The sequence below is a fragment of the Aedes aegypti genome, chromosome 2 (assembly GCF_002204515.2).
Source record: "Aedes aegypti strain LVP_AGWG chromosome 2, AaegL5.0 Primary Assembly, whole genome shotgun sequence".
Lineage (NCBI taxonomy): Eukaryota > Metazoa > Arthropoda > Insecta > Diptera > Culicidae > Aedes > Aedes aegypti.
Window position 1 is genome coordinate 57048341 of NC_035108.1, and position 14116 is coordinate 57062456.

A 14116-nucleotide genomic window follows, 5' to 3' on the forward strand; every position below is an offset into this window, starting at 1 on the left:
TGTTTTCTAGTTTTTGAGATATATTTTTTTGAAAATAAAAATCAGTCATTTCTTAACGGCACACACTGGAGGTCTTAGCGCATTAGATTTTTTATTGAAAAAAATATAACTTTTGAACAACTCAACCGATTTCCAATAATAGCTTAAGATTTGACAGTAAACGTAAAATATTCTGAACTTTCAAGATAAAATGAGAACAGCAATAGCCTCTTTGGTCCCGACGCCTTCAAAACACAAAAAAAACGGACTTTTATTAATTAGATATAAATTTTATATTTTTCCAGGTTTGCGATGGATCTTCTTCGTGAACAATGATCGACACATCTTCGCGATCCAACATTCGCCAAAATTCATTTTTCATTTTTGCGTCACGAAGAGCATCGCAAAAAGCGAACGGATGCAACGCCGAAGAAGCAAAATGAACACACCGATAAGTGATTCGCGAAGCCTTTCCACTCATAGGAGTCATTATTATCCACGCGCTGTTCATTCTCGTGATTCATTGCAAGGTTGCTTCTTCTCGTAAAGTCAAGCAAGCACTCCACGCTAAGCCAGCTCCACGCAGCGCATGTGTTAAAACTACACAGAATGAGGCAACCAATGCAGACTGAGTGAAAATTCTGAGTAGGTCGCACTCATTCTGTGAATTGCCGACGTTTTGGCCTTCGGCTGTCCGAGATCGATGGAAACGGAACTGTCAATGATATCCCGCGTGGCAGCAAACAGTTGGCCGTTGGTAAGATGAGCAGATGTTTTCTAGCGAAAAGCCGCAAGATGGTCGCAAATGCGAAAGTTTTTTCCCCATTTGCTTCTGCTTCGGCTATTCAAATGAAAAAATCTCTGAAAATCTTTAAAATTGGATTTTTTTTTTATGTTATCAGAAGCAAAACAAAAATGGAAACGAATTCCGCATCCAAGCGTTCCTCCTCTGTGCGCAATTCACTCGTTCCGTTTTGGTTACCACCGTTTGCACAAAACTGTGTACAGCCCCTTTGCACAGAATCTGTGCTTCACGAAAAGAGGCCAATGTTGTGCGCTCGGCACTCATTTTTGAGCGGAGCAAGTTTAGCGTGATTGTTGCAAGCCCGCATGAAGATGATCGAAATGATTATTTCCCTGTTCTTCGCGAAGAACAGGCAGCGTAGATCGTACCGTTCACATTATAGCCCCAAACGCAATGATAGCGGAACGGCAACGGAAAGCGGAACCGGTTCGCCAGCATGAACTATATCATGCTTGTTGATTGAGTGTTGGTTCACTTTCATCTGTAGACAGCTCAGTCGAGATGGTGTGATTCATGCTGGCGAACCGGTTCCGCTTTCCGTTGCCGTTCCGCTATCATTGCGTTTGGGCCTTATGGATTAATGCACGAGTTTACTTTTTGACGTTTGAGCGGTGCCGTGTTATTTACGTGACCATGGCAACGAGTGAATTCGACACCGCTCAAACGTCAAATTAGTGAACTCGTGCATTGGTCCATCGAGCGATGGAAAATCACCCGATGATAGCGTCGGGAGAAATAGCGATCCGAAAATGAAACACGAACAAATGAAGCGCTCGAACGGTTGTTTGTGTTTATTCGCAGATTCTGTGTTGATGCCTACGAAAATTCATCGTGCCTCGCGTTTCCGATCGTGGTTCAGCAACATTGTACTTTTCTTGAAAAGTCAAAATCTTTAGCTTGCTGGTACGTGGCCCAAACGAGAGAGTGAATGTTTACATTCATAGGGCTCTCCGATTGCGATGTGTCACGAACTGTTACTGTTCACGAACTGCTACACTCTCTGAATATGATTCGATCGCCTTATTCGGATCGAAATCCAAACACTGGATGAAATTTAACCAGTGTCAGTGTGATGTCTAGTGTTGTCACGTTCAGTTACGTAAATGTATTGTAAAGAAAAGAAAACGTTTGTAGATAGGTTAGAGTAGAACGTCCCAGAAGCTCCCATAAACGTAGCCAACATTGCTCCACCCTACATCAGGACAACGGTAGTGCCGTGTAACCACCAGAGCTGCGCTAGACCACACGAATGGGCGGACATGGGGGAGGATTATGTCATTGAAGGCTAAAGGTTCGAAGTCAACGATTACCAGAACGACACTTCATTACTCTGGTGACTTATGGAGAAGAAAGTCGTTGAGTTGAAAGTTAAAAGCAAATAACCAAGCGCTGTGAAAAATTGAGTCAAGTTGAGAAGTGCAATTAAGGAAGATGGCCGTCACAATGGCTGACTGGTGCCCCTACTCACGTTTTCGAAGGCACTAAACTGAAGAAATAGTTGGAAAACGTTTTTGATCTTCTTATTTTAAGCTTACTGCTGGTGCACAAAGCCAAAATAAAAAGTGCACTGTTTTTCGATGCACTCTTCAAGAGATTTGTGCCTTTGAAGTTTTAGTGCAATCTTAGAAGTTTATTCTAAACTGTGTCACCGTAAAAGAAGAGCTTTCCTTCTCTCCTGGATTTCTGGACTTCCAGGTAAATTCCGCCATAAATTACTCCGAGCTTTCCAGTGAATCCACTGGTTTCACTCCTAGAGGTTCCTATTAGCACGCAAAAGCGGGAAAAACTCAGGAAATTTCAAAACTTGCTCTCATTTCTCTACAAACTTCTAGCTTATTTACTGTGTCGATTGACCAAAACTGACAGGTTATGAACATCAATGATTGCAAACTAAACTGTTGTTCAAAATAACTGTAGCTTTGTGGTACACCTTTTTTATTATCTGCTACGTTCTTCCTATAGATATCGAAAGTAGTGCGACTGATTTCAAAGTCTTGGTTTGGAGTCCTCATAGCTACGCCCTATCTGAATGACTGTTCAGATGCATTCAGAGAAATCAATCGCATACCGATATCGTTCCACAATGTCATACACATAGTGCGAATGAAATGTACAATCTACTAATCATATGCTCTCCACAAGATAATGCTAAAAAACTCAAATCCGGAAATGTGTCTACACTTGACATAATCCACGCTGCCACAAGGTGGCACACTGTTTTAAAACGACATAACAAACGAATAATTCTCGCATTCAGGTTAAGTTGGCTTGTTAAAAAATATCCGTACGTTTGAATTACAAATAGAATTTTCACTACTTTTCTAGATATCACGAAAGTTCCTGCGAATACTGCGTCTCCAGCGTCGTCGGGGGTGGTGCCGCTGTTCGCCTGTTGACCGAAGCGGCCCTGGCTGCCGCTGCCGACGCACTTGTCCGGAGTGGGGCCATCGGGGGTGGTCCTGGGCTGCCGTAGCCGGTGGAGTACAGCTGCGAGCAGGAGTCCTTGATCAGTTCCTGCGTTTCGCGGATTTGGCGTTGAACTTGCGGTGCTAGACGTTGGACCGAGATGGCCGGTGGGAAACGGGGTGCATCGGAGGGTGGAGTTTGCTGCTGCAGCGTGGCACTGGAGGAGAGGAGACTCCCGCTGGTGCCAACCGCGACCACCGACGAGAGGGACGAGGACGAGGGTCCTGGTCCGGCTGCCAGTGCGGACGAGACCGACGATATGCTGGATGAGGATTGCTGCTGTTGCGATTGCCCCAGGCCCGAGGAGAGCTGGAATGGAAGGAGAGATTGAAGGGAAATATGAGTGTATAATTGTTGATACCAAACTCTCTGAATAAATTCTGTAAATCATCCATTGTATCATGAACATAGAATCAATTACGAAATTCATGTTAGGCACAAATGTTTAGTTAGGTTCATACCGTTCAGTGACCTCACTTATCGATGTTACTCCATTTTACAATTCTATGAATAAACTCGCAGTTTTTTCAAAACCCCCCGTGAGCGCTTTTCTGGGTACGTCACTGAATTGAATTGAATTTAAGATTAAAGTGGTTACAAAAATTTTGATCATAAAAAAACTCACTTTATATAGAACAGTTGAGGCTTCAAACTAATGCGCTCAAAATAGATACAGCAAGAAATTTGATTCTCTTAAAAGTACAAATGGCCAGATTACAATGAGTATTTCCCGAAAAGCTGACAGAAAAAAAACTACTCATCTGGAACAGTTCCCATTTTCATTATACTAATCTTATCATTGTCAAAGATCCCTACGAACGCTCCGAACAATAAGTGCCCGATTACGGGAGTAATCGCTTTTGTACAAATTTCTTCCGCCAGCAGGCATTAGCTTTTCAAGCACTCGACTTCCCCCGGCACTCGAACAGACGACAACGATGACGACCGCATAAAAGCATACAAGTTCACCTCCTGGCCCATACAAAACAGCTGAAGGCAGCTGTTTTGCCGAAATTTGCCATGCCAGCCCTAGTTCCCTATTTTTCCGTACGACAAACAATTCATTGTTATCCTTCACCGAAGCATCGGGATTGTCCCGATGAACTCATTCATAAAATTAGGAAAGGTTTTACCATTCTCAGAAATTCCCAATCCCCATTAGATATACACAGGAACAAGGTATCTAATTGTGGCAATTTATGTGTTTTCGTCCCTGATATGCTTTTGGCGTGCCTAGCAGTATGGCGAACCGAAATGACGATGACTGTCGGTGTCCTCTTTGGTCCTGGTCCAAGGCTAAATTAACACAGGTAACTTAAGCGATAGGAACGAAGGGAAGGTGCGACCGATAAGAGAAAATTCCATTGCGTCCGAAATGCGCATTATTTATGTTGTGATAAATTATGCTAAGAAGTCCTTCGCTATTGCATGGCACGAACGATCCTCTAGCACTAACGACTATACGAAAGATGTCTATCGCTGTCCCTTTGTTTCGAGTGTCAGCAATTTGAAAATGAATAAGGAAAAAAACAACAGTCTACAATAGATGGGTATTTGGATATGCACGAGCCAAAAGTCTAGACTATTGAAAGGGAAAACAAGGCATTCGAACCCGAAAAAGGAGGAATAGGACAATCGAGAAGCTGAAACCAGAGATGCATTTTTTGGTGTGGGACGATAATTGATCGCGAGTAAAACTAAAATGCCAGAAACAGATTCTTATTTAAATAAATAAAAATATAATATGAAATGATAATAATATAAAATATATTTTGAAAAATAAGAAGAAAACAATTCATACAATAGAATTCTTTACGCTATCTCTAGGGGCCAATGGACAAAAAACAAGAATAGCTCCTAGCCCAAACTCTTTGATTCAGCTAAGAATTTCGATCAGTATTTTCGAATTTGCCGGAACCTGTTGTTGGACCCGTTAGCAAAAAACTAGCGGTGGTAATCCTTCTTAGACACCATCTTGGAAAAACACCTCTTAGAAGGCCACTTCTTCTTTCGTTTATTCGCTGAACATGGTTGCAACCATGAACAAAGGGAAGAGTGAGTCGCTGAATTCAAAACTTCCTTCCAAAAAAAGTGGGTTTTAAAACTCCTAAGATAGGACGTTTCTCCGGAACGCACGCTTTCTTTCAAGGGTGAAATAACACTGCGTAACAAAAAATGACACTTTTGGGGTTGGGGTTGCTGTATCTGATGCCGTTCTCAGAAATGTTCCAACACGTCACAATTTTTAGCTACAGGTCGCCAAATTTGTACAAAGTACTGTTTTCATTGCTATTTACGTGGAATTTAAAGTATGATTTGTCAAACTTTTTTGTGGTCTAATCCACCAAACATGCAATATGTGACTTTATCTTTTATTTCAAATCTAATTTGGTTGAAATTGCACGTTTAAATTTAGATTAAATTTATTTTTTCAATATACTTTCCGTCTTCATACAAAATTCTTCGTTTCTTTTGTATGGCAAAATACAATACTTTTCGAAACCATCAATAAAGAACTTTTGATTATCGAAAGTATTATAAACTTGGTTGATAATAATTGTTATAAACATGAAGTTTGAATTCTGTGGCAAATTGAACGAATAAATTACCATACAAGCTGGCAAACTTGCATGCAAGTTGGCTGAAATAGTCAATTTTTAATATTTTAACAGTCGATATCTAAAAAACTAGACGTGCTACGATATTTCTGAAAACGAAAATGAATTCAGCAGCCCTTAATTTGGATAATAACGGTATTTTGGTGCTTGAGACAAAAACGTGTTCTGCAGTGTAATTGATGTTGATAATTACATCGAAATGAGCAATCAGCTCGATACTTAAGAAAAAAATTCCGAACATCAAATCGAAGCAGCCTCTAGTCCAGGCTTTTTGATTAAGGTGAGGAACCAAAGAGTGTCGCCAATCGTGGTTAGTTATTCAGAATTCGGAGGATTTAGGCAGGAGATATTTAAAGAAGATTGTCGCGTATTTCCGGAAACCAGTATTGTGAAAAACTCAATTTCTCATAACACACGACTCACGAACTCATGAGATTTTTCATGAGTGAGTTGTCAATCACGCAATTTAGCAGTAAAAAACGTGGATAGTAGAATTATACTAATGCTTTCTAACATAAACAACAACATTCGGGTTCAACGAGTTTTTGACAGGTTTTGTGACTGAATCATTTTTTGCGGTTTGAATTGATTGAGTAATTTTGCATCAAAATCTCAAGCATGAGATTTTCGAAGCAGATCTCTAATGAGTTTGCTCTCACGGGAGAGCGTATTGATTGAGATTTGAGTGTGAGCCTATCAGACTCTTAAAGATCGTGAACTTGTTCACAATTATCTTGAAGAGAAGAAGCACAATTTACTTTTTTTACTAATGATGACAAAACTGAATGTTTGTTCAACGTCGTCTTGAAAAGTCTCGATTATAAGTGACCTGAAGAGATCAAAATGGAATAAGTGATTTACTTGGATTGGAGAACCAAATCTGGCATTGTTCGGAAAGGGCTTTTTCAAGAATACCATTTAGCTCACTTTAACAAAAAAGAGCTCAATAATATTAAAGCTTTAGAAAAAGCAAAATTTATGTTCGATGTCCGTATGACATGGGAACATATCCAGAAACCTGGAGGAAGTTTCCAGTACCCCACTCAGTGCCGTCGGTGCCGAAAGTGGGGTCATGGTACAAAATATTGCCGCATGGATGCTAAATGCATCTGTCTGTCCAGTGAAGGAAGATACCGATAAGTTCATATGCGCAAATTGCGGGGGCAATCATTAGTCAAATTTTTGGGCTTGTCTTTCACGTAAGCGAGTCGTCGAGGCTTCAGGCTCGTGCCAGGCAGATGATCAGTAATATCCTTTAATATCCTTAATTATCCTTTGCCTGGTAGAGTATCGAACAATGCTCATTTTTCAGTTAACGATCGCTTGATCAAGAATCATACCTATCAGGAGGATTATAATCATGCTCATTCACAAACTATTTTCAATCCGTCGGGTAGCCGTTCGAATCTTTTAATTTCGAATGTATCAACATCGACTGTTTTCGTCATTTGAAACTAAAGTTTTTGAAACTTTAGGTGTTTCAGTTGAAACACAGCTTGGTAAACATACTTTCATAGCTGCATATTTGCCTTTTCAATGCTCTGGACAGCAAGCTAAATTGTTCCAAACTGACTTGCGAAAATTGACTCGCAATAAGTCAAAATTTTCTTGTCATTGGTGACTTTAATGTCGAACATCGGTCATGGAATAATTCTTAAAGTAATTCCAACGGCAGAATTTTATTTGATGAATGCTCTTCAGCATGTTTCTCAATTCAAAACCCTGATAGCCCTACGTGTTTTTCCTCCTCTAGAAATCCATCTACGATTGACTTGGTCTTAACCGACTCTAGTCATCTTTGTGATTAATTAGCTACTCATGCTGATTTTGATTCTGATCAAGTCCCTGTTACAATTCAAATATCCCATGAAGCGATTCTCAATCCACTTTCAATTATTTTCGAGCCGACTGGAATATATGGTCGGCGTTAAATCAGAGTGGACCAAGTGACATTTTTCATATTTTGAGAAAAATGGGTTTAAAGTTTGACGCTCTGTAATTTTTGAGCTCGTTTAAATTTTGGTTCAATATTTCTTCACATCTTTGTGTTACTTTGAAACAAAATATTGTGAAGTGATAATCATGAAAAATCATAATCCAAACCTCTACTCGAACGATTTTCTGATGGACTATGTGTACTTGGTTCACTATGACTGAACTAAAGACCACCGTTAAGTGAGTTGGTTCACTCTGACTGAACAATATCTAGGAAAATAACAATCATTCAATGCTTGCATGGTCAAACTAGGTGCATATCAGTTAGATAAGCAGATTTTGAAGACCCTTCGATACCAGTATTGTAAATTCTTCAATAATCCATATCATCAATACCGAAATCAGAAAAATTACGATCGCTTGAAAATTAAGGTTTTGCAGGGTCAGGGTATTGAAGGCCAGAAATATTCAAATATGTTTTCAGTCAGAGTGGACCAAGTGAAAATCTTGAGTACCGACCAAAATATACTGGTCCAATAAGCGGGTTCTAGCACATTCCATACATACACCATAGAACTACCAGAGGCAATCGATACTGCGCAGTGGTAACAATAGACGTCAAGAACGCGTTCAACAGTGCCAGTTGGGAGGCTATTGACGCAGCCCTACACAGAATGCGGGTTCCCGGATATCTGTGTAAAGTTCTGCAAAGTTACTTCCAGAACCGGGTACTGGTCTACGACACGAACCAGGGACGGATGTCAATTGAAGTCACGGCGGGAGTTCCACAAGGATCCATACTTGGTCCAACATTGTGGAACATGATGTACGATGGAGTGCTAACCTTGTCACTGCCGAATGGAGTCGAGATCGTCGGGTTCGCAGACGACGTCGTTCTTGCGATAACTGGTGAGACTGCGGAGGAGGTGGAGATGCTGACGGCGGAATCGCTAGACACCATCGAATCGTGGATGACTGGAGTCAAGCTACAGTTGGCTCATCATAAAACGGAGGTGGTGCTGGTCAGCAACTGCAAGGCGGTACAGCAGTTGGAAATCAACGTCGGAGGGCACGCAATCCCATCGAAGCGCTCTCTAAAGCATCTCGGAGTAATGGTCGACGACAGGCTAAACTTCAACAGCCACGTAGACTATGCCTGCGAAAAGGCAGCGAAAGCTGCTAACACCGTAGCCAGGATCATGCCCAACATTGGAGGACCAAGAAGCAGCACGAGGCGTCTTCTAGCGACCGTATCATCGTCTATACTGAGGTATGGAGTCCCGGCTTGGGCTGCAGCGTTGGGAACCAAACGTAACCGAGATAAGCTGGCAGGTACGTTCCGGCTCATGGCTATACGGGTTGCGAGTGCCTACCGCACTATATCATCGGAGGCAGTGTGCGTTATCGCCGGAATGATCCCCATCTGCATCACTCTGGCTGAAGACATCGCATGTTACCAGCAAAGGGACACACGGAATGTGAGGAATACCATTAGGTTGGACACAATGGCCAGGTGGCAGCAGGAGTGGGATAACTCGGAGAAAGGAAGGTGGACCCACAGGCTCATTCCTAACGTGTCGGTGTGGACGACCAGAAAACATGGAGAAGTTAACTTCTTCCTGACCCAGTTTCTGTCAGGCCATGGATGCTTCCGGAAATATCTGCACAGATTTGGACACGCAGAATCTCCACATTGTCCGGCCTGTCCAAATATCGAGGAGACACCGGAGCACGTTATATTCGACTGCCCTCGATTCAGGGATATACGAAGCGAGATGATGCCAGAAACCGTAAGCGTTCTAAATCCGGACAACATCGTGCAGAACATGTGCCAGCATGAAAGCACCTGGAATGCGGTGAACAGGGGCATAACGGCGATTATGTCGTTGCTGCAAAGGAGATGGCGTGAAGACCAGAGAGCTCCGGGTCGCGATCGGAGTAGGCTAGATCCTCCGTCGGGGACTAGACCGAGTAGAGCGGGCGTAGCGTAGTATCGGTTAATAGTCGTCGGGGCGCCTGCAAACCGGAAGCCATCCTCCAACCGGAATTGCAGAACCGACCCTGGCACTTGGCCGACCAACGTCGAGTCGGAGTAGGCTGAGTCCACCGCCGGGGTCCAGCTGAGTAATTCGCGAAATAGCACCGCCAAATGGTCGTCGGGGCGCCTGTGAACCGGAAGTTTCCCTCCACCGGAATCGCAGGACCGACCTCGGCATCTGCCCGGCCAGCTTCGGAGTAGGCTAAGTCCACCGCCGGGGACTAGTTGAGTAGATCGCGTTGTTGCACCGGCAAATGATCGTCGGGGCGCCTGTGAACCGGAAGCTTCCCTCCACCGGAATCGCAGGACCGACCTCGGCATCTGCCCGGATAGCATCGGTTCGGGAGATCTTCCGCCGCCGGGGAAATCTTCGTCGGAGTAGGATAGATCCACCGCCGGGGACTACTCTGAGTAGTACGTAGCGTATCACCGGCTTGAGTCGTCGGAGCGCCAGCGAACCGGAAGCCATCCTCCAACCGGAATCGCTGGACCGACTTCGGCACTCCACCGGCCTGTATCGAATCATGAAGAAGCGCGTAGCCGGAGTAGGCTAGCTCCACCGTCGGGGACTAAGCCGAGTAGCATCGATCGTCACAAACCAGTTTTGGGTCGTCTGGGCGCCAGTGAACCGGAAGTCATCCTCCAACCGGAATCGCTGGACCGACCTCGGCATCCAACTGGTCAACTAGGAGAGCTCCAACAGCAGCAGCGGAGAACAAGTCGTCGTAGAGCAACGAAGTGCACATGAGCGTCCAGTAGAAGATCAACAGAGCTCTGCTGCGAGGCCAGCCCAAGGGAAGTATGCGTCGTCGCACAGAAAGCTGTCCAAAGTCCCGGCGAGATGTTCAACCGCCAATTGGGCAAAACGCTCCAACAGCGAACTAGCAGAACAGTTAGAGGCTGAGATTGAAGAAGTGCATGAGCACAGAAGTGCATGAGCACAGCCCTCCCCCGATGAAGTTGCCTGATGTAGTTCCGGGGGAGATCGAGCAGTAGGGAAAGTTTTTTAGTGGTTAAGCACGCCTAACGTGAGTCCCACACCGTGCCAACACACAACAGGCCAGGCTTTTGAAGCTTTTTTGAACCCTACTATAAAAAAAAAAAAAAAAAAAAAAAAAAAAAAAAAAAAAAAAAAAAAAAAAAAAAAAAAAAAAAAAAAAACATAGAACTACCATAAACTTCTATTGGACTCTGAAATTGACTCAAAAAATGCAATAATCAATCAGTTTATTGCTTTTCAACACTTGGTCCAGTCTGTCTGCACAGAAATTGTTGCAATTTCTGACCACCCATCCAAGTATAGTAAATGGTCAAAAATTAAAATCAAATGCATCGAATTAAGTAATATTTATAAATTTCTATTGATGGATAAGTAGAAGAATCATTCGATGTCGAAAAATCTGACAAATTTCTTGAAATGTTTTTCTTTTCCTCCCATTCCTCAGCGCGCTGATCATTTTCGTTGAAATGGCAATAAGCACTTGGTCCACTCTGACTGCACACTTTTATCGATTTTTATTGATCAGCCAAAGTAAATTTGTCACATATCTCTCGCAATTTACAGCATTCATCAAATCTGATCAAAGTGAAACGTAGGTAAGGTATTTTCGCATCTAATGAGAGAATAATCCAATTTTCCCAAATTTTGTACTTGGTCCTCTCTGACTTAACGCTGACCATATATGAAACATATATTGACTCTGATCTTGATGTTAACATTTATTTACAATCAAAACTTGATATTGTCAATGCTCTTGAAACTTTAGCAAATTCCATTGTTGAAGCCAGGAGCATTGCAAAATTTGAATCCGTGATTATAGAAGATGATCTTAAATACTTGATCCGCCTTAAAAACGTGAGGAGAAGGCAATTTCAACGCACTCGCGATCCTGCTATGAAAATTATATGGCAGGATTGGCAGAAAGAAATCAAGAAACGTTTTGCACAATTAAGAAACAAAAATTTTGTAAATAAAATTTCTCAATCGGACCCCAACTCTAAGCCCTTTTGGAAATTACCGAAAATTTTGAAAAAACCTCAGAAACCAATAGCGGCATTGAAAGAGGAAAACAAATTATTACTAACTAATTGCGAAAAAGCTCAAAAACTTACTATGCAGTTTGAAAGCGCGCACAATTTTAATTTAGGACTTACTAGTCAAAAAAAATCAAGTTACTCAGGAATTCGAAAATATTTTCAATAAGGAGAACGTTTTAGAAAATTCCCGGGAGACTGTTTTGGAAGAAGTGAGAACCATTTAAAAAAAAATCAAAAATATGAAAGCTCCTGGCGATGATGGAATTATCTACATCCTCATCAAGAAACTTCCTGAAAGTAACTTATCATTCTTAGTTGATATATTAAACAAATGTTTTCAGTTGGCATATTTTCCGGACAAATGGAAGAATGCTAAGATTGTACCTATTTTAAAAACAGACGAACATCCTGCAGATGCTTCCAGCTATCGTCCAATCAGTTTGCTTTCCTCCATCAGTAAACTTTTTGAAAAGGTCATTTTGGATAGAATGATCAACGAAAATTCAATTTTTGCCAATGAACAGTTCGGATTCCGCCATGGACATTCGACCACTCATCAACTTTTACTGTAACAAATTTGATCCGTTCCAACAAATCTGAAGGCTATTCTACTGGTCTAGCTCTTCTAGACATAGAAAAAAGCATTCGACAGTGTTTGGCATCAAGTTTTGGTCGTAAAATTAAAAAAACTTTAATTTTCTAACATACATTGTTAGAATAATTCAAAGTTATCTGTCAAATCGTACACTTCAGGTTAATTATCAGAACTCCAGATCTTAAAGACTTCCTGTAAGAGCTGGTTTTCCCGAAGGCAGCATTTTGGGACCAATATTATACAATATTTTCACATCTGACTTACCTGAGTTACCTCAGGGATGTCGAAAATCCTTGTTTGCGGATTACACAGGTCTCTCCGCCAAAGGACGAAGTCTGCGTGTCATCTGTAGTCGATTGCAAAAAAGTTTGGATATATTTTCTTCATACTTGCAAAAATGGAAGATTTCTCCTAATGCTCCCAAAACTCAACTAATAATTTTATTTATTTATTTATTTATTATACTTCAACTGACCATCTAGGGTTTCATTGAATTACCGTTCTGATTTAAATTCCGGACAGCTTCAAATTCCGAACACTCAACTTTGTATGGGAAAGATTTCAATTGAAATGTTTCAAAATTTGCCCTTCAAAAGATTCTATTTTGAAGACTCGTTTTAATATGATTTTTGCATAGCAATCCATGGAAATTTACAGTTTTCAACTAGTGTTGACGTTTCTCCGATGGTTGGTAGTGTTTGTTTAACGATATAACTTTTCCAACTTTGCTATTCACGAGCTGTCCGGAATTTGAATCAAAGAGTCCGGAATAAGAAGCAAAATTGAGGTGGTGTCCGGAATAAGAATCATGAAGAGGGCACACATTTCTATTCATTTAAATTGATTGAAGTTGTGGAATTCAAATCTTCACCTACCATTCGAAAGGTAAGTGTCCTGATAGCATGATAACGCTGAAGAATCGTAAACATTGATTTAATTCATATGCTTTTAGGTGGTTCACACTTCAAAGAGGCCTTAAGTGTCCGTAATATAAATCAACACGGTACTTAAACTAATTAAATCACATTCATCACACAAATTAGTTCCTTGTAGACAATTAGCAAGATCAGTTATGGATTATCACCAGTATGCAACAACAAATTAAAACTAGTTCTAACATCGAATACCTAATTACCGTTTTGACTCGAAATCCGGACACTTAAGCACAGGGTCAACTTCAAACATCGTTTTGCTAATTGATGACATCTATTTTCATGAGGCACTGTTAATTATTATGAAATTATATGTGTATTATTTAGCATGGTGTAATAAAAATTGCGAATAATTATGTAAAAAGGGTTTAAATATGCAAATACAAGTGATGTGTCTTGCTTCGAAATCCGGACACTACTACAGTTAACTCTCCCTTACTCGATATTCCGTATCTCGATATCGAGTTAGAGAACCATAGTAAAAGTTGGTTTTCATGGCTAACTCGATAGTCCCTTGGAACGCAGTTGCACTGCTTTTGTGTTCTGTAACTCGATACCTCCCTAACTCGATGGTCTCTTCAATTCAAGTAAGGGAGTCATCTGTCATCTGGTCCATGCACAAGTTCACAAGTCCATGGACCGATGCACAAGTTCACTAATTTGACGTTTGAGCTGTGCCGAATTCACTCGTTGCCATGGTTTTCAAAACAA

The 14116-nt window shown here is 41.5% G+C and overlaps 1 protein-coding gene across 2 annotated transcripts in view; it reads right to left on the reverse strand.

Annotated features, from left to right (window-relative positions):
• Positions 1-3028: 3028 nt before the first annotated feature.
• Positions 3029-14116, reverse strand: part of LOC5570087 (myb-like protein Q) — a 476649-nt gene continuing 465561 nt past the window's right edge. For both annotated transcript variants that reach the window (XM_021840895.1, XM_021840893.1), the window contains exon 7: positions 3029-3559. In XM_021840895.1, the coding sequence (XP_021696587.1) occupies positions 3113-3559 (447 nt within the window). In that variant the 3' untranslated portion in view covers positions 3029-3112. The remainder of the gene's footprint in view (positions 3560-14116) is intronic.